This window comes from Callospermophilus lateralis, chromosome 17 (assembly GCF_048772815.1).
Source record: "Callospermophilus lateralis isolate mCalLat2 chromosome 17, mCalLat2.hap1, whole genome shotgun sequence".
In the NCBI taxonomy this organism is placed as follows: Eukaryota; Metazoa; Chordata; class Mammalia; order Rodentia; family Sciuridae; genus Callospermophilus; species Callospermophilus lateralis.
Window position 1 is genome coordinate 43,643,106 of NC_135321.1, and position 25,162 is coordinate 43,668,267.

Genomic DNA, 25,162 nt, shown 5'->3' on the forward strand with positions numbered 1-25,162 from the left:
TACCATGGTAATTATTTGCTGAATAGTATATATAAAATTCAGAAGATTGTCTGGTTGAACCTTGGTATGTAAAGATGTTGATAGGTCTTACTGTATATAATAGAAATGTTTGTGTGTGCATGTGTGTTTGAAATTTCTTTCTTTCTTTCTTTTTTTTTTCCCAGAACTGTATTAAAATCAGAGTAGCTTCTACATGTATTGGAAACCTAAAGATTATCCCTTGATATTAATTGAAAACAATAGATCTAGTTCATCCCTACGGGATATATAGCTGACAAAGAAACAATAGCAACAACAACAACTAGATACTAGAAATTAAGTAATTCACTATTATTGGCACAAATAACAACAGTATTTGTACAGCTAGTTGTGATGGTCTACACCTGTGGAGATCCCAGTGGCTGGGGAGACTTAGGCAGGAGGTTTGCAAATTTGAGTCTAGTCTTAGCAATTTAGTGAGACCCTGAGTAATTTAGCCAGACCCCATCTCAAAATAAAAGGGACCGGGGATTGTGGCTCAGTGGTTAAATGCCCCTGGGTTCAAATCCCAGCACCCTGCTCCCTGCCTCCACCCCCCACCACAAAAATAAAACCATAGTTGTAAAATATTATTTATTGAAACATTGTTTATATTAGCAAAACCAACAAACTGGAACAAATGTCAGCATTGAGGATGAGTTAAAAAGTGAATTTTAACTGTTCAGTTAAATTCTACACTTTTGAATGAGATCACCATATATACTGGTGAAAAGTAATGTCTACATTAGAATAAAATCACAGAATCATGTTTCCCTATTTTCAAAAAGTAACTTTATGTCTGAATTTTTAAAAAGTTTCTGGAAATGTGCACACCAAGTGTCTAATGGTTCCCATATTTATTATTTCTACTTTTTATAATGATCATATATTTTGTAATTGAAACAAATAGGCAGATATAAAAATCATATAAACAATGGAAGTTTAAGCATGTATATCTGTTCTGGTTTTGTTTATTTATTTATTTATTTTTTTTTTTTTTAGAGAGTGAGAGAGGGAGAGAGAGAGAGAAAGAATTTTTTAATATTTATTTTTTAGTTATCGACGGACACAACATCTTTGTATGTGGTGCTGAGGATCGAACCCGGGCCTCACGCATGCCAGGCGAGCGCGCTACCACTTGAGCCACATCCCCAGCCCTGTTTATTTGTTTTTGGTACCAGAGATTAAACCTTGGGGGACTTAGCCATGGAACCACATCCCCAGCTCTTTTTTACGTATTTTTTTTGAGATTGAGTTTTGCTAAATTGGTTAGGGCCTTGCTAAATTTCTGAGTCTGGCTTTCAACTTGCCATCCTCCTGCCTTATCTTCCAGAGTTGCTGGAATTACAGACTGTCTGTTTCTTAATGTGTGTTATTATTAACAACTTTAAGATGTGTGGTATTATTAACAACCACAGGCGCCACCTGTTGTTCAAACCTGTAGCTCTAGGGACTCTGGAGGCTGAGGCAGGAGGATCACAGGTTAAGGCCAGCCTCAGCAACTTAACTCTGAGACCCTGTCTCAGAAATTAAAAGGAGCTGGCATGGCTGGGAGGCTGAGGCAGGATGATCATCAGTTCAAAGCCAGCCTCAGCAATTTAGCAAGACCCTGAGCAACTCAGCGGGATTCTGTCTCTAAATAAATACAAAAAGGGCTGAGGATGTTGCTCAGTGGTCGAGTGCCTCTGGGTTCAATCTCTGATTACCCACCAACCCCTCAAAAAATGGACTGGAATGTAGCTCAGTGGTTAAGTACCCCAGGTTCAGTCTCCAGTACCAAAAAACAAAACCTAGACTCTCAACTTGCCATACTTTAGGAGTGGATTATTTTTATTTTTATTTATCTTTTATGGTGCTGGGAATATAACCCAAGATCTCATCATTTCAAGTACATGCTGTTCACTAAGGTACATCCTCAGTCCTTTTTTTGGGGGTGGGGGACTGGAGATTGAACTTAGGGGCACTTGCCCACTGAATCATATATCCATCCCTATTTTGTATTTTATTTAGAGACAGGGTCTCATTGAGTTGCTTAGCACCTTGCTTTTGCTGAGGCTGGCTTTGAACTCATGATCCTCCTGCCTCAGCCTCCCCAGCCACTGGGATTACAAGTCCCACTCTCAGTCCTTTATTTTTGTTTTCAATTTTTAATTATATTCTGGAGAATTCCTCAATTCTGGGAAGACTAGGGCATTTACTTTTTGTTATTTAATATTAAGTGAATTTGGAGTGACTGTTAATGAATATCCTTAGGGTTGGGTAGCCTTAGGGTTTTCAGAGCTGAGATAAAATGTAATGCTGGAGTTGATGTGTTGGATGTTTTCTGTTTCATAAAAAAGAGAAAGATTGAATTTAATGGAAACCTGGTGTTAAAATTGGGGAGAGTATAGTTAGTAGATGAATCAGTTTCTGGGGCCTGAGCCCTTGGGAAATTTATATAATCATCATCTTTTAAAAATAAGTGGAAAATATTATTAATGTAGAAGTTCATCTGGTAAGGTTTTATGGTATGAGTGAGTTCTCCATTAGGTCCTATTTTGGGTGGGACAAGATGACATGCCAAGATTATTAAAATAAGGAACTGAATTCATTAAGTCTAAAAATCTTGCTTAGATTCAAGGTTAGCCATGATGGTATCCTGAAATTTCTTATGAAAATAAATGAGGATAAGAGGGGACCTTCCTTAATTGTTTCCTATAAGTGTAGAGTTCATTTTTAGGAGACTTACTTGGGACCAAGATGGGGTTTTGGAGCCTTTCTTGATTGGCTCAATCATTTATCATTTATGTGTAGAGAAGTTATTAAATATAGAAAAATTCTTATTATATTTCCTTTTTGAATAATTTATTTTTCAATCATCTATTTCTGTGTTATTTTAGTGCCTCCTTGTGGAGAACTATATTAATGACAATTATATTAAAGATAGTTATACAACTGAAGGATTATTAAACTAAAAATTATGTTGTGGTGATATATTTATATTTTGAAGAAACACTGGAGATAATTTATGGTTGAGATTATTTATAGTATTATGATAAATCTTTTAAATTTGAGAACTCATTAATTTTTTTACAAAATATTAAAATGTTCTGTGTGTCAGTTAATAGTCATTAGGTACTTTTGAAACATAAGTGAACAGATCAATCTTGGATTTTATATTCTATCAAGGAAGGCAATCATCATAATAAATAAATAGATCATTAGCATGTTGGAAGATAAGAGCTGTGGAAAGGGAAAAATAGAACAAGAGTGGTGTTTTGGAATACTGGTTGTGGGGGTTGGGATTTGCAGTATGAAATGGAGTTAAATCTCATTGAGGTGGTTGACATCTGAATAAAGACTTGAGGAAGAGTGTTTTGGAAGAGAAAACAAACAGGAGGAGTGGTCCTGAAGTAAAACTATCTTTGACTTGTTAAAGGAACAGCGTGAAGGTTGTTGTGGCTGGAATGGAATAAATAAGGAGGTGTGGACAGATGATAGAGTTTTGTAGGTGTAGGACAGATGATAAAGAGTTTCTGAAATTGGAAGCTGTTGGAGGATTTTTGAGCAGAAGAATGAATTGATACATTTTAGTAAGCACATTGTGACTACTGTTGAAGAATTCAATATAGAAGAGCATAGATTGAAGCAGATAGTTAAATTAGGAGACTACAGTAATAATCAACATAAGCGATGTCATGGTGGCTGCATGGGGTGGTGGTAGAGGAGGTGATGGTAGAAATGGTTGAATTTGTGGTATATCTTGAAATTGAGTTCAAAGGACATGCTGAAAATTTAATGTGGGGCCAGGGAATGAGAAAGAGGAATTACGGATGACTCCCTGGTTTTCACCTGAGCAACTGGAAGGGTGAAATTGCTGTCACTGAGTCTAGGGATAAGACAATTTGAAGGTATGATATAACAAGAATTAATGTCCGGTAGACTTCCAAAGGGAGATATGAAGATGGAATGGGCAATTTTGAACAATTAAAAGCAATGTAAATTGCTGAAAGATACTGGCCCCTTATTTGATTTTGAACTGTTGTTTATATATCAAAAAAATTTTTTTTTTAATTTTTGAACTCTAACACATAGCAGGGAAGACAATCACACAGACATATTTGAAATTACAGCTGTAGTAAGTTCTCTGAAGAAAGGTTACCTGGGACTTTGGGAGAAGACAGTGGGGGCTTTATTATCCTGACGTTCTGACTAGGAGATTTTCTGGTGGATAGGGCTGGAAGTAATGTTAATAATTCACAAAAGTAAATCCATTCACTTAAAGTGTGCAGATACATAAGTCTCTACAAATCCATGTAACTATCATTACAATCAAGTTATGGAACAATGCTGTCATCCCAAAAAAGTTTTTTAATGTTCATTTCTTTCTGGTTTTTATATGGGCTTTTAATAACATTGATTTGTAGGAGTTCTGTATATATTCTAGAGTAAGTCTTAGTAGGCTGCATATATTGCATATTTTTTTTTTACTTTGAAAATTGTGTTTTTATTCTTCTAATGATGTTTAATTAACTAGAGTTTCTAGTTAAAATGAACGTTAATTTGTCAGTTTTTATGGGTAATTTCTGTATCCTGTTTAGGGAATATTTTCCTCTATCAAGGTCATAATGATAATGCCTATTTTATTCTTAAAGTGTATCTATGTTCCATTGCAGATTAAATTTGTGTATAATCTGGGCCAAGAATTAAGATTCTTTTCTCTTAGTTGCTGATGGACCATTTTATTTATTTGTATGTGATGTTGAGAAACGATCTCAGTACCTCACACATGCCAGGCAAGTGTTCTACCACTGAGCCACAACCCCAGCCCACTTCAGGTTCTTTTTTATTCCTATTATATGCAGTTGATCTAACATCATTTATTGTAAAGATCATTTTTTCACCATTGAATGTAAGTTGTATTGTTGTTATTGTATATGTGAGTTGTTTCTCAGCCGTTCTTATGGTGTATTTATCCTTGCATCAACCCCATGTTTCAGTTATGGTAGTTTATAATATGTCTGCATATCTGGTAGTATTGTTCTTTCTTTAAGACTGTCCTGTCTAGTCTATGTCCTTTGAATTTCCATATACATTTTAAAGTCAGCTTGTGAATTTCTGGGGAAAGCTTGCTGTGCTTTTGACAAGGATTACATAGAATCTGTAGGTCAGCATCAAGGAAGCTGATTATAATATTGAATCTTACAGTGTTTCAGTGTAAAGGTATCACGTATCTCTTGTTACGTTAAAAAATGTTTTTTAATTTAAAAAGTTTTTATTTTATTTTTAAATGTATGCAACTGTCAAGGGACCCTTATATACTCTTTAAATTTTTTAAATTGTTTCATTTAGATATACATGACAGTAGAATGTATTTTAACATATCATACATATATGGAGTATAACTTAGTCTAATTAGGATTCCATTCTTGTGGTTGTATGTGATGTGGAATTAACACTGGTTGTGAATTGATTCATACATGAATGTAGGAAAGTTATGTCTGATCCATTCTACTGTCTTCGGATTCCCATCCCCACTCCCTGGCTTTCATTTCCCTTTGTCTAATTCACTGAACTTCTGCCCCCTCCCCATTGTGTGTTAGCATCCGCATATAAGACAGAACATTTGGCCTTTGGTTTTTTGGAATTGGCTTATTTCACCTAGCATTATAGTCTCCAGTTCCATCCATTTACCTACAAATGCATAATTTCATTCTTCCTTGTGGCTGAATAATATTCCATTGTGGATGTTTTTATATCACATTTTATTTGTCCATTCATCTATTGAAGGACACGTAGGTTGGTTCCATAGCTTAGCTGTTGTAGTTTGAGCTGCTATAAACATTGATGTGGCTGTGGCACTCTAGTATACTGATTTTAAGTCCTTAGGGTATATGCTGAGGAGTAGGATGACTGAGTCAAATGGTGATTCCATTCCAAGGTTTCTGAGGCCTAGAGATTCAAATTTTTGGATCATGTTATATATAATGTCAGTTTTTAAATTTCATTTTGTAATTGTTAGAAATATATAGGAATATAGTTGACTTTTTAATATGTTCAGCTTGTATCCGGTTATCCTGCTATATTCACTTATTTTAAATATGCACTTACTCATGTATCAGTGAAGATAAAGTTGTTTTCTAATCTTTTTTTTTATTCTTCATTTCTATACTTTATAACATTGATTTGCTTATTGGTTATTTATTTTGTTGAATACAGTTCTTGTTAATGAATATTATTATCCTATTCCTCAATTCAGAGGGAAAGAGTTCAATATTTCATTTTAGGATATTGTCTGTAATAGGTTTGTAAGTTAGTTTTTTTCAATGAAGAACGCTATTTTGGTTTTCGTCACATTAAGGTTTGAATCCCGTGCCTTGTGCATACTAGATAAGTGCTTTACCACTAGGCTTCCCCCTAGCCCCAAGAATGCTCTTTCTTTTCTTACTTTGGAAAATTTTTGTTACAAATGGGTATTGAATTTTATCAAATTAGTTTTCTTTATATATTGATGGTTAACTAGATTTTACTTTGGTAATTTGGTGTATTACATTAATTAATTCTCAAAAATTAAATCACTTGAATCCTAGAGTAGAGCACATTGGTTTCAATGTAATCTGGATTTGATTTTCTAAAATTTTGTTTAGCATTTTTGTTATTTATAGCATGTGAATGTGACTTGTATATTTCTTCTTGTAGTAGTATCTTTGTCAGATTTTGGTGACCTCAATAAAGAGTTGGCGGTCCCCTTGTTTTTTGTTCTCTGGAAGATTGCAAATGATTAATATTAGAAATTTTTTATTATCTTAATAGTTTAGAAGTGAAGCCTTAGTGAAGCCATCTATATCAGGAAATTTCTTCAGGGAAGATTTTAAATTATGGATTCAGTTTTTTTAATAGGATTATTTAGATTTTTTTTGGTCAATTTCCAAAAGCTATATTTTTCAAAAGAATTTTTCCATTTCAAGTAAATTATCAAATGCATTGTCTAAAGTTGTTCTTTGTGTCCTCTTAACATCTTAATTTTCTCTTATTTGCTTTTTATTTCATTGAGCTTAGCTACTGTAGATAGCTTTTTTTTCAACTTCTTAAATACACATTTTAAATATAACTTATCCTGTAAACATACCTTAAACTCAGTCTCACAAGTTGATTCAGTTAAATCATTTCTTATTTCCATTGTGATTCCTTCTCTGAGTAATAATTTTCTATTGTTGGTTACTAGTTTAATTCTACTGTGCTTAGAAAACAGTCCCTATATTTTAGTCTTCTGTGTTTGTTGACCTGCTTTTTTTGGTCTTGTGACTTACTAGGCAAAGTATGTTAAAATCTCCAGCCATTATTATGAATTATTCTAATTCGTTGAACCTATATTAGGAGATGTATACAAATTTGTTATTGTCAAACATTCTCATTGAATTTATCCTTTTATCATAATAAGGCATAGCCCTCTATTACCAGTGATCAGTCAGTTGTACAATAGTAACATAACATTGTCATCATGCTTTTGATTAATATTTACATGGTTATGTCTTTTTCTTTTAAATAATCTGTACTCTTGAATTTAAAGTCTCTTGTAAACAGTACTTAGTTGTATGTTTTTAAATTCAATATAATGTAATCTTTGCTTACATGGCAATTAAATATTAGAATGAGTTTATGAATATTTAATATAGAAGGTGATATAGTAGGAATTGAATCTTATCAACAAGACATTTGCTTTCTATTTGTCCCTTTTTTGTCTTTGAATTAATCAAGCATTATTTTTTTCTATTAAATTTTTAGCTATCTACTTTTAATATGTTTTAAGTGATTTCCTTTGAGATTATATTCATCACTAATTTTTTAGATTCTAGTGTAGATCTATACTTTTAAAACTTGCAAAAAAAAGGAAAGATCCTTAGCAATTTAACTTCATTTAACCTACTGTCTTTTGTGTTAATTTTACCCTATATTCGTATTTTTATATATGTTTAAATCATACAAGTCATCATTAACTGTTATTTTAAATGTCAATATTAGTTTATACTTATCTATATATTTACCTTTTCTCATAACTCCTCTAGTCTGTGCTTCTATGTAAAGTCATTTCATATAACAAATTCTTTTAGCTTTTGTTCATTAAAAAATATTTTTATTTCATTTCCATGTCAGAAGGGATATTTTGTTCAATATAGAATTCTTTTTTTTTTTTTTTAAGAGAGAGAGAGAGAGAGAATTTTAATATTTATTTTTTAGTTTTTGGCGGAAACAACATCTTTGTTTGTATGTGGTGCTGAGGATCGAACCCAGGCCGCACGCATGCCAGGCGAGCACACTACCGCTTGAGCCACATCCCCAGCCCAATATAGAATTCTAAACTAATTGGTTTGTTTTCTTTTTTCTTTGTCTTAGCTCTTTAGAGTTGTCATTTTATAATCATCTGTTTCCATTATTTCTGATAGAAAAAAATTCAATGCTAGTCTATTGCTGCTCCATTTTCCTTGACTGATTTTAAATTTTTTCTTTTGACTTTGGTTTTCAGTACTTTGACTGTGATGTGTTTAAGGTAGGGTTTTCTTTATATCCTCCTGAGATTTGTTAGAGCTTCATAGTTCATAAGCTAGAGGCTTCTTTTCTCTTTTTTTTCCCCCCTTTCTTTCTGTTTTAGCTTTGGAAAATTCTTACAGTATTTTGCAAATAGTGTTGTGTTAAATTATCTCTTTTATATCTTTGTATAATTTTTCTGTAAGTTTCTTCTCTGATCCTCTGTTTTGCTGTTTCCAACCATTGATTTCTTTTTTTTCCCCATTTTTAAAAAATTGGTGCATTAGTTGTACGTAATGGTGGGATTTGTTGTTAAATATTTTTTTACCAGCGCACAATGTAACAATGTAATTTATCCTGATCATTCCCCAGAATTTCCCTATTTGCTCCTCTCCTACCTAACCTTTCTCTATTCTATAGATCTTTCAATTTTCATTAGACCCACCCCCTGCTACTTTTCTTTTCCTTTTTTCTGTTTTGCTTCCACATATAAGAGAAAATATAGGATCCTTGACTTTCTGAGTTTACCTTATTTTGCTTAGCATAAGTTCTTAAATTCTATTCTCCTGCAAAAGACCCAAGTCTCTGTTCATCGATCAATAAAACTCCATTTATACACATTATTATACACAAATTATTGTGTATATGTACCACATTTTCTTTATCCATTCATCCGTTGACAGACAGGTTGATTTTCACTTTAGTGATTGTATTTTCTAGTTCTAGATTTATATTTGATGGCCTTTAAAAAATTCTAGGAGTTTACTAAAGTTCTACATCTTTCCTGTCCCCTCACCTTTGAAAATATCAAGCACAGGTATTTCAAATTCTCTGTAACTCCAAAATTTGAATGAATTTGGTCTTTTAAAATTATTTGTTACTTCCTTTAGTTACTCATTCTTTTAAAATGTAATAAAATTAATTAATTTGTTTTTTGTACTGGAGGTTGAACTTGGGGTGCTTTACTGCTGAGTTTCATTCCCCAGTCTTTTTCATTTATTTATTTATTTGTTTATTTATTTATTTTAAAAATATTTCTTTAATTGTTGATAGACCTTTATTTTATTCATATGTGGTGCTGAGAATCGAACCCAGTGCCTCACACATGCCAGGCAAGTGTGCTACTGCTGAGCCACACCACAGCCCTATTTTTTTGAGATAGGGTCTTGTCACGTTGTTGAGGCTGGCTTCAAACTTGCCATTCTTCTGCCTCAGGCCTTCAAATAGCTGGAATTACAGGTGTGCACTATCCATTCCCCAGTTTTATCTTAAGATTAAATTTATAAAGCATAACTTTCATCATTTTAGCCATTTTAAGGTATATAATTCAGTGTTTGTTGTTAGTATATTCACAGTAGTCTTAAGTTCAGAGCACTTCCATCACCCCTGAAAATACAACTCATATATGATGTCAGTCAGTCCCACTTCCCCTTTTTCCCCATCCTGTGGCAACAGCTAATCTTTTCTCTCTTTCTCTTACTTATTCTGGACATTTAATATAAATGTAGTCACACAACATGTGGCCCCTTTTGTGTCCAGCTCCTCCCACTTGGAATATTTTCAAGTTTATCCATATTATAACGCGTGTCAGTACTTCATTCCTTTTCTGTGAATGAATAGTACTCTATTGTAGTCATGAACCACATTTTGTTTAGCTATTCCTCAGTTGGTGGACATCTGCGTTTTTTCCCATCTTTTGACTATTGTGAATTATGCCATAGTGAATGTTTGTATACAACTTTTGTCTGAATGTGTTTTATTTCTCTTGAATAAATACCAGGAATGGAATTGCCAGATGATATGGTAGATATATGTTTAACTTCTTGAGGAACTGCCAAACTGTTTTCCAAAGTGACTATACCGTTTTACACTTTTCCTAGCATATATGAGAATTCCTGTTTCTCTACATTTTAGCCAACACCTGCCATTTGGGTCGTTATTATTATTATAGCCATCCTATTGGGTGTTGGCCATTTATGATGGTTTTTTAAAATGCCTGTGATTTATGATAAAATATCAGACATTGTGGCTAGATAGGATTGCATACCTGAAATCCCAGTTACTTGGGAGACTATGGAGGAGGATTTCAAGTTTGAGGCCGGCCTGGGCAATTTAGTCAGATTGTGTCTCAAAAAATGTTTTTAAAAAAAGTTGGGGATGAGCTCAGTGGTAGAGAACCCCTGGGATCCATCCCAGTATTTAAGAAAAAGGGCAAACAGGGGCTGGGGATGTGGCTCAAGAGGTAGCGGGCTCGCCTGGAATGCGTGCGGCCCGGGTTCGATTCTCAGCACCACATACAAACAAAGATGTTGTGTCCGCCGAAAACTAAAGAATAAATATTAAAAAAAATTCTCTCTCTCTCCCTCTTTCTCACTCTCTCTCACTCTTTCTTTAAAAAAAAAAAGAAAGAAAAAGGGCAAACATAACAATTCTAGAAAGTCAAAGATTGTGTTCTTTTCTTCTAAAGAGAATTAAGTTTTCCTTTGGTATGAGAAGTACTAGGAGATCACCTTGAGTATTGAGGGTTCATTAAAAGATTTATAGGGCTAATCTATTTCAGTTTTGACCTTAGTCTGAGGTGAGGCTCTTCTGAAATCTGGAGAGCTGGAGTTGTTTATGAAGTCCCCTCTAACTGGATGGGCTGTACTCCAATCTTTTATCTACCTAGCATTAGGCAGTAGCTGGAATCTCTGCTTGGCTCTCTGGCCTCCTAACTGCTGTCTTGAATTTTTCGCTTTCTGTAGTTTTCCTTTTTTGGGGACTTTATTCTTCAATTTTCTGCCGATTTTTTAAAAACTGACTCATTCCCTCTTAATCCAGAAGAATTTCTGCTTTGTGTTTTGGCACTTTTTATTCCATACACTGCACACTCACAGAAAAAGCCAAAGAAATTGGGGAGCTAGTCTTTTTAACATTCTTCCCCTTTTTCAAGAAGTGTAGCTCCTGTTCCTCTTTGGTTACATAGTGCTTTAGTGCTTTTAGACAGTTTTTTTTTTTTTTTTTTTTTGCATTTTGTCAGGATTTTATCACTTTATTAGCAGACAGGTTTGAAAGCATGATAAGTAAAGGATAATTAAAAGTAAGATATGTAATAGACTTGATGTTTGGTTTTTGTATGTGTCTGAAAACTAAACAAGGTTATTATGTGTTTTAAGATACAAGTTGGATAAAAAATTAAGATGAGAGCTGAAAAGAAAATACTTAATAAACGCCAATTATCTGGATTTAGTAGTGACGAAATTAAAATTCTAACTTTTGTAGGTGCTATCAGAGTAGTACCTGCTATTTCTTTTTTTAAAAATAGGGTTTTTTTTTAAATTGTAGATGGACAGCATGCGTTTGTTTTATTTGTTTATTTTTATGTGGTGCTAAGCATTGAACCCTGTGCTTCACACATGCTAGGCAAGCGTTGTGCCACTGAGCTACAGACCTAGCCCAGCACTTGTTATTTCTACACTATGAGCTATTCTTTAAATGATTGGAGGTTTGAGTGCATGTGTTGGCTAAAGAATAACATATATATCTGTTAAGTGTTTCAGAGGCAACTGTGCTGACAAAATCTGGAAAGGTATATAGTAAATAACTGATCAACAAATATTGTGGAAAAATTTTAAAAATAAAGCAAAAATAAAAAATGTGGGAGGAAGTTACTGGATTGGACATTATGTTCAGATCATGGGGAAGCAGAGAAAAAAAACAGAAAGTAGATCTGTAAAGAATAAGTCCTTCTAACCTGTAGGGTTAAAAATAGATATTTGGAAAGAAACTAACCATTTGCTTTCTCCCCCAAAATGTTCCCAAGATGGGAGCCCTGTGTTGCGGACTGTCTTGTATCTATGTTTTTCCTTTTGCCCTTTTGTGAACTCTCAAGGTTAGTCAGTGGTTTTCTTGAAAATTTCATTAGGAAATTTGCCAAAGGCATCCTTTTGAGGCAGCTGTCTCTGTACCCTTGGAGGCCATCAGTAATGTTTCCAATCTATAGCCGTAGTCGACACAAAAATATTGAACTGAACTACTATCTTTGTGTTTTAAAACATTATTCCATTGCCACCACTTTTCTTTCTGCACCTCAAACAGTATAAAATATGTCATATTTTTGGACCTCTGGTCCTTTTATATTTTTTATTATTCTCCCTTTTCAAGTAAAAATAATGATTAGTAAATATATTCAAATATGTAATGAAAGGAGAATTAATTTTTAATGTTATTTAAATAACAATAGCTACATTAGAAATCCTTAGTAAATAAATGAATGAGAATTCTGTTTGTATAGAATGTTAACCTTTTTGCCATTGAGATTTTATAAATTAAAATGTACTTTAATTGTGATCTGTTTTTGTCCTAAGGTGCTCAAATGCTAAGCATCTTGTGAAGTTTTGGGGGGGGGTATTAAATATGATATTTATAAGTTCATGATTAAAATACATTAGAAGAAATTGAAATGCATTTGTTGTTTTGTTTGTCCAATTTAATAATATAGTCAACTGTTATTCCATATGCATCTTTTATACATTGGTGTAACTGTTTCTCTTGTTTTGCTAAACTGTCTTCTTTCAGCCACCCACACAGAATATGCCTATGGGTCCTGGAGTGATGAATCAGAGCGGCCCTCCCCCACCTCCACGTTCTCACAACATGCCTTCAGATGGAATGGTAGGTGGGGGTCCTCCTGCACCACACATGCAGAACCAGATGAACGGCCAGATGCCTGGTAAGTTTTTCTCCTCTAAGACATTAACACCAGAGTTGCTTAGCAACTGAAACGACATGGGGGCTCAAGGGATACTAGATTGTTGATGACAAAACTGCTTTGAATGCCCCCGAGTACAAGCTCTCTTAGAGTTTGTTAGCTACAGAGCTACGTGACCTGTATTCAGTGTTTATCAGGCTGCCCTTGGGCTTTGATGTAGCTGACACACAGCATTCCTCTGATGAACAGAACTGGCTAAATTTAGTCTGTCTGAAACTATGCAACATAGTTGGCTTTAGAAGCTTTTTTGGGGAGAAAGTCATTGTACCATGGCTTAAGAAATAAAATATGTTTACAAAAAGGTATTCTAACATCCCTGAGTTTTTATTTACTTAAAATTTTATTGATCTCTGAAGCAGTGTCACTGAGAAAAACACATGGGAAAAAGAAACAAAAACAAACTCTAAAGTGCTGGTGTATTTAGTATTTCTTCATAGATATTACTGATGCTGAATCAGGATTTTTATGAATACATATGTTTTTAGCATAACAAATATGGAAATTGATTTTAAAGCAAAATTAAAAGCTAAGAAATAGTGTAAGCTTTCTCATATATTTTGCCATTCTCGTTTCTCTTTATCCATTTAACTTTAGAGTCACTAGAATGGTGTCTTTTAGGCCATTGGTGCTTATTTAGTTATCGTTTGCTGAAAATATCTTCAGTTTGTGTAACAATAGTAATGCTGATAGCTACCATTTTTGGCAGAGTATTCTATACCTTTAATACGAGAATATTTTTGCTTTCTAAAGACAAAGACTATTTTCAGTAGGAAAAAGCAAACAAACATGTCTAGCAATAAGGATACTAAATATAAATCATAGAACAGTTTATTGTTAAAGTTAATAATTAGCATCCTTACGATAGTATCTTTTCCAGCTGATTGTGTTGTTGGTAGCATTGGTTCCAAGGACAACAGATATAGTAAAAGAAACAAAGGGGGAACACAGAGCAAAAGAGGCAAGGTAGCCTAGTTTAGAAGATTGATGTGACATTAATCATGTAGGAGGTAAATGCTATTTCATTGGCTCTCTTATTTCCTGCTAAGACTCTCAGCATTGATGGCTCCCACACAGTATGGAAGTAGGAATAAAGACAGAACTACTTTTTAGTTTGCAGTTAGGTTGTAGTCAGGAGAAAGCTGTTTGCTAAATCCACATTTAGCTTATTGGGACACATTGTTTTTAGAACTATAAGAGCAGTGCTAATACAGATTAGTTAGGAATTCTGTGATCTTTGATGATAGTACCTTCGATCAGGTATACAACATAAAGGTATGTATAATTATATTAGGTATATAACGTATCTCCAGATAACACTGACGCCCAAGACCAAGTAAGCATGTGAGAAGTGCACAATTAATATTATCCTGAAATTTTGTTGTTTTTTTGGTGTAAGGCCATCTGAAATAGTTACATTCTTTCCATAACCCAGAGATTATCAACCATTTAAGACTTGTATTGTAGAGCATCTAAAATAATTGTTAGGGCACTCTCCTAACAATAATAGCATCTAGTCACCCTTTTTAATGTGAACACTAATTTTAACTTGGCTCTTAATTTCCTATTTTAGTTCTAATAGGTTATTTGATAATTTAAGTTTTAGAGATACTTATGCCATTTGATTTTGGCCACAGAACCTCTCAGTCCCAGTTCCTTTTTAAAAAAATATTGATTAAAAAATCAAAACTAGATTGGGCATGATGGCACATGCCCATAATCCCAACAGCTGGGGAGGCTGAGGCAGGAGGATCACAAGTTCAAAGCAAGCCTCAGCACTTTAGCGAGGCCCTGTTTCAAAAAAAAAAAGTACCAAGGTTTATAGCCCTTACCTCTCCAAACTCTGAGTTCCAGAGAGGCATTGGTTATCCTTCAAGAGGTTTTTCTCTTTCTTTGTCTCTACCCCCCCAAAATTTTTCTTTTTTTCTTTTTGTACTATTCTTTTTAAAAAAACAAACCGTAGCACATTGAATAGGCTTATATGTCTTCTTTCCCTCTTAAAGATTTATCATAGAAACCATTACTCTATTCCGTGTATAAAGAGCTGCCTCATTCTTTTTGGTTACTGCATCATGTATTTTTTTGTTTTTGTGTTTGTTTTTTATGGATATACCCTAACTTATCTGAACCGTTTTCCTTTTGATAGAAATAAATGTTGTTTCTTGTATGTTGATAAAGTTGTGCTGCCATGAATATATTTATAAAACACATATACTTTTTTACATACTTGTACCAAATATTTATATAGAATAAATTCTTAGAACTGAAATTGCTGGGTTCAAAGTATGTACATTTAAAAATTTGATAACCTTATTGTGAAGTTCCTCTATAAAAAATAATACTTATTTACATTTTTTTTCTCTGTGTAGTATCTGAAAGTGCTTCTTTCTTTAAAATATAGGTTTATTAAAGTTGATTTTTGAGAATCTAAGGTGAAAATGTATTTTAGTTTTTTTAAGTAAAGCAATCAGTCATTCCTTGTTTACAAATCTATTTTTAGGTTTCTTTGAGCTTTTTATTCATGTCTTTCATCCCCCTCCTTTTTATCTTTTAATTGTTTTTGGTATCAGGGATTAAACCCAGAGGTGTTTAATCACTTCACTGAGCCACATCCCCAGCCCTTTTTATTTTTTATCTTGAAACAAGGTCTTGCTAAGTTCTTAGGGCCTTGCTAAATTGGTGAGGCTGGCTTTTAACTTGTGAATCTTCCTGTTTCAGCCTCCTGAGCCCCTGGGGTTATAGGTGTACAGCACTGTTTTATCAATTTTTGTTTTTAAAGGTGTGGAATTTCTAGAAAGCATTTTCCTCCCAAGATTATTTTAAAGTTTCTCCTTTTTGAGATTCTTTAATATGGTTTCTTTTTTCTTCTTTTTTAATGTTTAAATTTTTTATACATAGTAGATTAGTTTTATTGGGAGAAATGAGGTGATCCAGCTAATTTTTTTTCCAGATGACTACACCATTGCCACAATACCATTTACTGAATTAATTTTTTTTTTGTCCACTGATACTTAAAATAACTACTATTATCACTTACCTTACTATGTATTTGGGTATATTTTAGACCCTATTCTGGTTGATTGATCTGTTAATCTATTCATTCTATTAGTTAGTACTACATCTTTAATTACTCCAGCTTTATGTTTTGCTGTCTCATAAAGCTAGTTTACCCTTATTACTCTTCTTTTTCAGAGTATTCTTGGCTTTCCAAATACATCAGTTTCTTAATCTCTAAGATGGGAATAATAAGAATATTCACTTCACAGTGTTTTCTATCATTCATATGAGCGATTTGTTTGCTATTAAATATTCAAATTATTGTTTAGTGTTATGACTACAATGATGAATAAAACCTACAAATAGCTATTTTAGGTACTTTTGTATAAACCATCTCTTTAACTTTCAATATTTTGGTTCTGATCATTTTTCTTCAAAGGGCCTAACCATATGCCTATGCAGGGACCTGGACCCAATCAACTCAGTATGACAAACAGTTCCATGAATATGCCTTCAAGTAGCCATGGATCCATGGGAGGTTACAACCATTCTGTGCCATCATCACAGAGCATGCCAGTACAGAATCAGATGACAATGAGTCAAGGGCAGCCAATGGGAAACTATGGCCCACGACCAAATATGAATATGCAACCAAACCAAGGTAATTAAGCTTTTGTTCTATACTAGCGTGCTGTGTTAGCCTTTTAAAGTACATATTTATATCAGGTTGTTAGCTGATTCATAAAAAATTAAGTAGTAAGAAACAGTCATGCTTTTAAAAAATGGGGAATGTTGAGTTTGATGCTAGATTAAATCTTTTTTTTTTTTTAACATTTATAAATTAAGTTGCTGAAGTTAGCTTTTCAAGTTTTAAAAAATTTGTCATTTGAACAGTTTATTAGGAGATTTTTATATTATTGAGTTGTTTTTAAAGCAAATCATTGAATAATCAAACATTTTGTTTAGAGCTAGAAAAATGAGAAAATATAATTTTTGCCTTTGCAGGTACACCTTCTTAAATAAATCTGCTCTAAGGTTCATTTTACTTTTTAAGGATATATTAGTTTATATTACTTTCTTTGGACTTAGTGAGGGTTTGATATTAGAATGTTCAGTGGAGGTGCTGCTCTACTCTTCTTAGAGTGGTCTGAGTCCATTAAAGTTTATTACCAGTCTTGGAGAGTGAAATTGTTATCATGTTTCTCTTTTAAGTATCCTTGAATAAAAACTAAAAACCAGTAAATGGTGCTGTGTTCTGCTAATTGCCTGTTAAAACATTTGGCATCTTGCCAGCGTAAAGTTATTTCACTTACAAAATGTGGTGAGGTTAAGAATATAAGAAAATTAAGTATATTTGAAATAAAATGTCCTAGATCTGATTATAAAAAATAGATTACTGAAATGTACTCAGATAAAGTTAATGTACTACTGAATTATTTTATGATGAAATACTATTTAATTTTTAAATATTAGTAAAGAAAAAAGTATAATTTTGATGAGAGATATTGAAAACAGGTAATAGACTACACAGTTGGTATAGTTTCACAAAACTGGTGTTTGCTCCATTTTTCCCCCCTGAAGTTCTTTAATGCCCATTATGAAGTATTTTCTTTCTCTTTTATTTATTTCACTTAAAGGTTCAAAACAATAGCAAGATCCAGTCAGTGTTAAATCAGAAGGAAGGTCATTCAGATATATCTGAGAGAGTGATAAAACTGATGATGATTTTGATAGCATACTTCTTAAAAACCTATAGTTAGGGAAAGATAGGGTGTACACAGAAATGGATGCCTCTATAGGGTAGTTTGATACAGTATGATGTGATTGGAAGAAGAAAATAAAGCAGTGAGCATGTAGAAATTAGTTACTGTTTTTGGAGAAAAAGAGTCAAGATATTCATAGCAATTTATTTATTTATTTATTTTAAAGAAGGAGTGAGAGAGAGAGAGGGAGAGAGAATTTTAATATTTATTTTTTAGTATTTGGCGGACACAACATCTTTGTTTGTGGTGCTGAGGATCGAACCCGGGCTGAACACATGCCAGGCGAGCACGCTACCGCTTGACCCACATCCCCAGCCCCTATTCATAGCAATTTAAAATGTCATTTTATACAAATGTATCATTTTTCTTTTTACTATAGTACTAACATTACTTTTTGCTTAGTTCTCATCATTCATGAGTTTCTGGATACAAAACACAGATTATACAAAAAATAACTATGTAGAGGTGTGATTTGAAAAAATAAATACTTTTCAAAGAAAAAAAAATATGGAAATTATTGAGGAAATTCTGTTTTTAAATGTCTGTCTTGGGTACAAATAAAAATGTGCTTTTAAATTTTGGTATCTCAGAATCAAAAAACACCAAATAAAATTGTGATTATTTTAAAATAAAGAAAATTTAGAAAAGTTATAGAGTATTCTGGCAGCATCCAATTTCTTTTTTGTTTTTTTGTTTGTTTCATTTTTGGTACTAGGGATTGAATGCTGGGATGCTTAACCACTGAGTCATATCCCTAGCCCTTTTTATTTATTTACTTTGAGACAGGATCTTGCTAAATTGCTTAGGACCTCATTAAGTTGCTGTGGCTGGCTTTGAACTTAAGATCCTCCTGCCTCACTTTCCTGAGCTCCTGGAATTACACTTGTGCACTACTGCACCCATTTTCTTAATCATATGAATTCTTTAAAAAAGCATTAATTATATGGAACCTATTGTATCAAATTGTTTAGCATGATGAAAGTTTTAGTAATGAATTTTTACAATTCATTTCTTTATAAAACATTTTCTTAGGTAGTTTTTACAAAAAAATAAGGTATATATTTTACATTAAGTATGTTTTAGTTTAGACCCAGTTATGGTAACACATACCTGTAATCCCAGCTACTTGGAGGCTGAGGCAGGAGGATTTGAGGTTCATGGTTACCCTGAGTGATTAAGCCAGACCATATCTGAAAATAAATATAATTAAAGGTTTGGGGATGTTAACTCAGCAATAGAGTACTTGACTAGAATAAATGAGAAATGGGTTCAGTCCCCAGTATTAAAAAACAAAATAAGGATTTATTTTTGTTGTTTGTTTAGACCTAACTAGATGGAAAAAACTCTGTAATAGGAAAAATGTTTGCCTTTTAATAGTTTCTCACATTTATTGAAATATTAAGTGTTCTTTGAGTTAAAATAAAAATGTTAAAATCTTCTTTTGAATAACCTCATATTTCAACACATTTATCTCTGTATCAGGAAATGCTAGAAAAATGTTAGGAGTACTTAATAACTTTTATTAATGGGGTTATGAGTCATGGAAAAGAAAAACTTATGAAATTTCTTAGATTATAGCTCAGTGGTATTAGTATATGGTTTGCATGCATGTAAGTTCCATCCCCACCACAGAAAACAAAACAACAAAGAAACCTGTGGTGACAAACAGAAAAAAGGGAATAATTGAAGAATTATGTTTTTAAAGAGAGCTATTTAATTGGTAATTATTTAGTATATTAAATTAGTAGTATTAATATAACATTAATATGTTAATAATTATTGAGTAATTAGTAATTAGCCAATTATCAATTATATGGTAGTAGTTTTCTATCTTTTTTTCATGTTTCTGAGGATCCATTCCAGGGCCTTAGAAATCATGTAGACAAGGAATCTACCACTGAACTACGTTCCCAGACCCCAGTATTAGTTTTGTAAGCAAACCATTGCAAATATAGATACATTAATGCTAGTAGTTTTGAAGTGATTTTGGTTTTTAACCATACTTGCAAATTGCTCTAAGAATTCAAACATTTCCCCTAATTTTTCTCTTCCTTGCCTTCCTCTATTTCTGTCTCTCTCAATATCAAAAGCGAAATTAAGGAGAAAAAAGTAAATTCTAAAAATCTTCTCGTAATTTGGGAGTAGATTGAAATCAGTGCAAAGGATAGATATTTTACACAGTTATAATTTATAATTTTGATTGCTTGAAGACAAGAGAGATAGTCTGCTAATTTACACTAGTAGCTACAATAAGGCATACAGAGTTTAGTGTTATAGTAATGATATTATTTCCAGTAATAGAATAATGGAAGTTCTTTGTGCTTCATTATTGAGCTTTTTAATGTTTACTGGATTTTTTTTTTTTCTGTCATGGTGTTGCGGATTTGAACCTATGGCCTTAAGCATGCTAGGCAAGTGCTTATCACTGAACTACATTCAACCCTTGGGGGCGAAAAATCAGTACAAGGGCTAATATAACAACAAAATGGAAACCTATCACACAAAATATGTCATTTTAAAATGCTGCACAAAGTCAGGTGTGACGATTTTCCCTGTACTCCTGACTTCAGGGAAGTCTAAAGCAAGAAAAACACTTGAACACAGGAGTCTGAGGCCATTCTGGGCAAGAGTGAGAACCTGTCTCTTTAAAACACATAAACACATAGAGTTGACCCCACTGAGTTTACTAACTATACATTTTGTATTCATACTTACTATAAAAGAACATCAGCAATTATTGTTTTTTGAACTTTTTAAAAAATGAGCTTATATGTAGTGGTATATTATAATTGTCTTTTAGTTTATTTGTAGTGACTTACATGTGCTTAGGAATCTAGAAAACAGAAGTGTTATTTTTTTTAAGTTGTAGATGGACATGATACCTTTATTTTATATATTTTTTATTTTTATGTGGTGCTGAGTTATTAAACCCAGTGCCTCACACATGATAGTCAAGGGCTCTACCACTGAGCCACAACCCCAGCCCCTAAAGTTTTATGATTTTCTTTCTTAAACTTACTGCAGAAGGTTCCTTTAATGTAATAGGCAATCCAACCTATACTTTCCCATGTTATTTTCACTATTATCTATCTAGTACATTGATCATCATTTTGAACCTGAAGAGAACCAGATTCCTAATAAGCTTACTCCTTTGTAGAGCATAAACCTCACCAGAATTCAAAAAACTCTAAAAAGGTAGGAAATTGGTGTTTATTGCCATTTCCCTAAGTGCTGAGAATAATGACTGAGGTTAAGTAATACATCTATTCCATGAATAGGAATTGGAATAAGATGTCATGGGATAACCTAGAAAGACAGAGTTGGTGCATTAAAAATGTTTAAGAAAGCAACAGATACATTTATTGGAGCATAGTCAAATAAGATTAGGAAGACCTTCTGAAGATGACCAACATTGTATTTGATAGAATCAGCTTATTTTTCATTCCCAGACATTAGTAATTGTAGCTTTCCTTATTTCCAGAATTTTACTAATTACGTATTCAAAAGGAAAGGGGGTTTCACCAATTGTTACATTTGTTTTACAAATTCCATGTATATAATTCTTTTTGAACTCATGTCTTGGCAGGATCTTTGGAATAAATTGATTACTTTCTTAAAGTAAGATTAAATAATGGTGCATTTAAACATCCTGATTCACTGATTGCATAATTTCTAAAATATCAGTTGGTTAGAATAATCAAGTTTTTTCTTTTTAAATTGCCACAAAAATTTGAGATTGTTTTATCAACTGTCATTTTATTCACAGCATCTAGTTTATTTCTGGTTTTGGTTTTGTTTTGAACAGTATTAAGAAAGTCTTGATTCATTTAAATGGTAAGTTCCAAATCCATGGTTTTTAAATACCATGCTTTTTATTAGTGTGCTCTTTGGTTAGACTGATTCAGAGGCTTGACATTAGAGTAGTAGGACAGTTTAACAATTAATTCTGCATACCTATTGTGACAGGTATGTTTCCTTGTGCCTTTTTGTTATTAGTATATATAAATCTACCTCATTTCTAAAATAGTATTATTCTTTTTTTTTTTTTAAGAGAGAGAGAGAGAATTTTTTAATATTTAGTTTTTAGTTATCGGCAGACACAACATCTTTGTTTGTCTGTGGTGCTGAGGATCGAACCCGGGCCGCACGCATGCCAGGCGAGCGCGCTACCGCTTGAGCCACATCCCCAGCCCCAAAATAGTATTATTCTTTGTATGAACCTAGAATATATTTTAGCCTAACTATATCTACTTTTAAAACATTTTTCTAGTCTTTTTATTATTACAAATAATTCTGGAAGAAAAATTTTTGTTTGAGCAGTTGTGTTAGATTTTCGTAAGACAAATTCTGGAACAGAATTGTCAGGATAAAATACATGAGAATTTAAAATATTTGAGAGAAGTTATTTTCAATAAAGATGTAAAGGATGTGTGAGGTCACATCCCTAGAGTATATGGAAGTGCTGATTTCACTACATATCTATGGTATTAATTTTTTTAATCTTTGCTGAACAAGAGCATTCTACTTCTGAACTACATCTCAGTCATTTACATTTGATTTTGAGACAGAGTCTTGCTAAGTCTCTGAGGCTTTCCTCCTGCTTCAGCACCCTGAGTCACTGGGATTATAGTTATGCACTGCTAGATCTAGCAGTCCTCTTAACTTTTATTTCTTTGATTATTAGAGAAGATTCTGAACTTCTTCAGTTATTTGCCATTTGTGGGTTTTCTGTGAATTGCCTCTTCATGTTCTATATTGTGTTGTTTATACCTCCATTATTAATTTGAAGGAGTTCTTTATAGATTAAAGCTGTTCAAATTATATGAATTTCACATAAGTCAAACATTTTGTTCATTTTTAAGGTATGGCAGTTTAGTTTTTTGAAATGTTTTATTCCAGCAGAAGGATTCTGAAAATGATAATATTACTTTCATGGAAAAAAATATAGTTATTTCCTAATTGTAGAAGAATGTTCATTCTAAACTTTCAAAATTGTGGCCTAGATTTTAGTAATTATTGGTAAAATGCTTATTCAGTATGCTTATTAGCATATTAACAGGTCTGAGATTCCCTACAGGAAAGAAACCAATTTGATTTGGTTACCTTAAGTATGTTCACAATAGAACTTTTTCTTTTTTAGTGTTATTACTTAAAAAATTAAGAGTTTTGACTTAAGGGAGAAGTGAATGTATTAAAAGCTATGGTATTAGAAGACATACATTATTAAACAAGTAGATAATAGGAAGGAAAAAACATCTGACGATTATTACCACATTTTAACATGGAAGCTTAGACTAAATAGAACTAGCTGGTAAGTTGGGAGGGAAGCCAAGAGATTAAAGTTTCTTAGAAGCTAAGCTGATTTTAAAATCAGAGAATTGTGTGAGCAGGTGAGGTGAGGATTGAAAAATAACTTGGATTTTATGACAAAGATGGACAGTTTTATGGAGGGATTGGGGCAGAAGCCTGACTGACATGTTCATGAGAAAATTGAAAGAGAAAAAAATGGTAATAGTGAGTAAAGACAATTATTTCTAGTTATTTTTTGATACAGGAGGGCTAAAAAAGGATTAATAGCCAGAAGAAGATATTATGTCAAGAAATATTTTTTTAAATGTGGGAAGATGTTAAGTCTTGTTTTATATGATAGGAATGATACATTAGAGGGGAAATTGATGATGCAAGAGAGAAAGATGAGGCACAATTGCAAGAGCCATTCATTTGAGTCACTGTGAGGAATTAGATGGCACAGTTCCTAGGACTACCCTTAGCTCTGAAGCTAACTGTGAAATTTTAGTCAATTGTGAAATTATAGGGGATGACCTCCTAGACTGGCCTTATTTCTGACACTGATTACAAGTTCAAGGGTTCCCTAAACCATCCTTTGGTTCAATCATGTTTTTGGAAGGATTCGCAGAACTCACTGAGTGCTGTTACACTCATAGATAGAATTTATTACAGAGAAAGTATACAGATTTACATTAGTTAAGGGAAGAAATGCATAGTGCGGAGCCCAGAAGTGGTACCTGGTGCAGTGTTTACATTATTTTCTCCTTAAGCAGTCAGGATGTTTTCTCTCCTGGTATGGACATGTGATGATGCAGAATATTGCCAACCAGTAGGGTTCATCTGAGCCTTGATGTTAAAAGATTTTTTATTAGGGCTTTGTTATGTAGGTTTAACTGATTGCCCACATGGTTGATCTCAGTCTCTAGGCATAATCCCTGCTCTATGAATCCATATCAAAATCCCGATTCAGGAGCTATAGGAATCCCCAGTTGTTTGTGTGTGTTTGTGTGTGTGTGTTGTGTGTAATATAATATACACATAATATACATATATCTTATTTAATATAGTAATAAATATTGTGATGTTATGTAACATAAAATAATTACTTTTAGGGGTTGAAATTATAGGGGATGGTCCCTAATATTGGCCCTCACTTTTGTGAAATTATAGGGGATGGTTCCCAAGACTGGTCACACTTCTGCCTTGATATTACTGAATATATGTACTGAATATTAAGTATGACATAGAAAATTTAAAATGAAAAATATTTTAAATACTCCAGTAAATGTCATATTTGATCTCTAGTGTTTTGGTTGAATGAGAATTGCGTATACCTTTATTTCTTTTCACTGTTAAAATCAGTAAGTCTCTGAAATGCTGCTAATATTGCAAGTTTCTGTTACAAAGAATTTTAGGTTTATTATAGCCATTATATTGTAGTTCAGACTATATATTTTGTTTATACCTTTGAATCAGTATTGCCTATATTGAATAAATTTTTCAAGGTCATGATTTTTCCCCTGTACATTTTTTCTATTTATAAAATAATGTTCAATATGAAAAAACCTAAAAATACAAAAAAAAAAAAACATAGAGCACAAAAAAAGGATGATCTCTAATCTTGATATGTAAGTTTTAAATTACTCCATAGATAAGTCCAGTTAAGTATAGTAGTCTGTACTTAGGCTATATGTAGCAGCAAACTTATAGTTATCTAAATGTAATTATTTATAAATATTTGTTTATTTCCCCCTAGACTCTTCAGTTCTTAGAAATCAGGAACTGTGTTTTGTTTGTTCACTATTTTGTCCTATTTGTTGATTGACTGATTAGCTAGATATGT

The 25,162-nt window shown here is 32.9% G+C and overlaps 1 protein-coding gene across 3 annotated transcripts in view; it reads left to right on the top strand.

The window, feature by feature from the left end:
* The window catches only part of Ss18 (SS18 subunit of BAF chromatin remodeling complex), a 78,160-nt gene that overhangs the window by 24,134 nt on the left and 28,864 nt on the right, over positions 1 to 25,162 (top strand). For all 3 annotated transcript variants that reach the window (XM_076836716.2, XM_076836717.2, XM_076836714.2), the window contains exons 4-5: positions 13,081 to 13,234; positions 16,707 to 16,928. In XM_076836716.2, the coding sequence (XP_076692831.1) occupies positions 13,081 to 13,234; positions 16,707 to 16,928 (376 nt within the window). The remainder of the gene's footprint in view (positions 1 to 13,080; positions 13,235 to 16,706; positions 16,929 to 25,162) is intronic.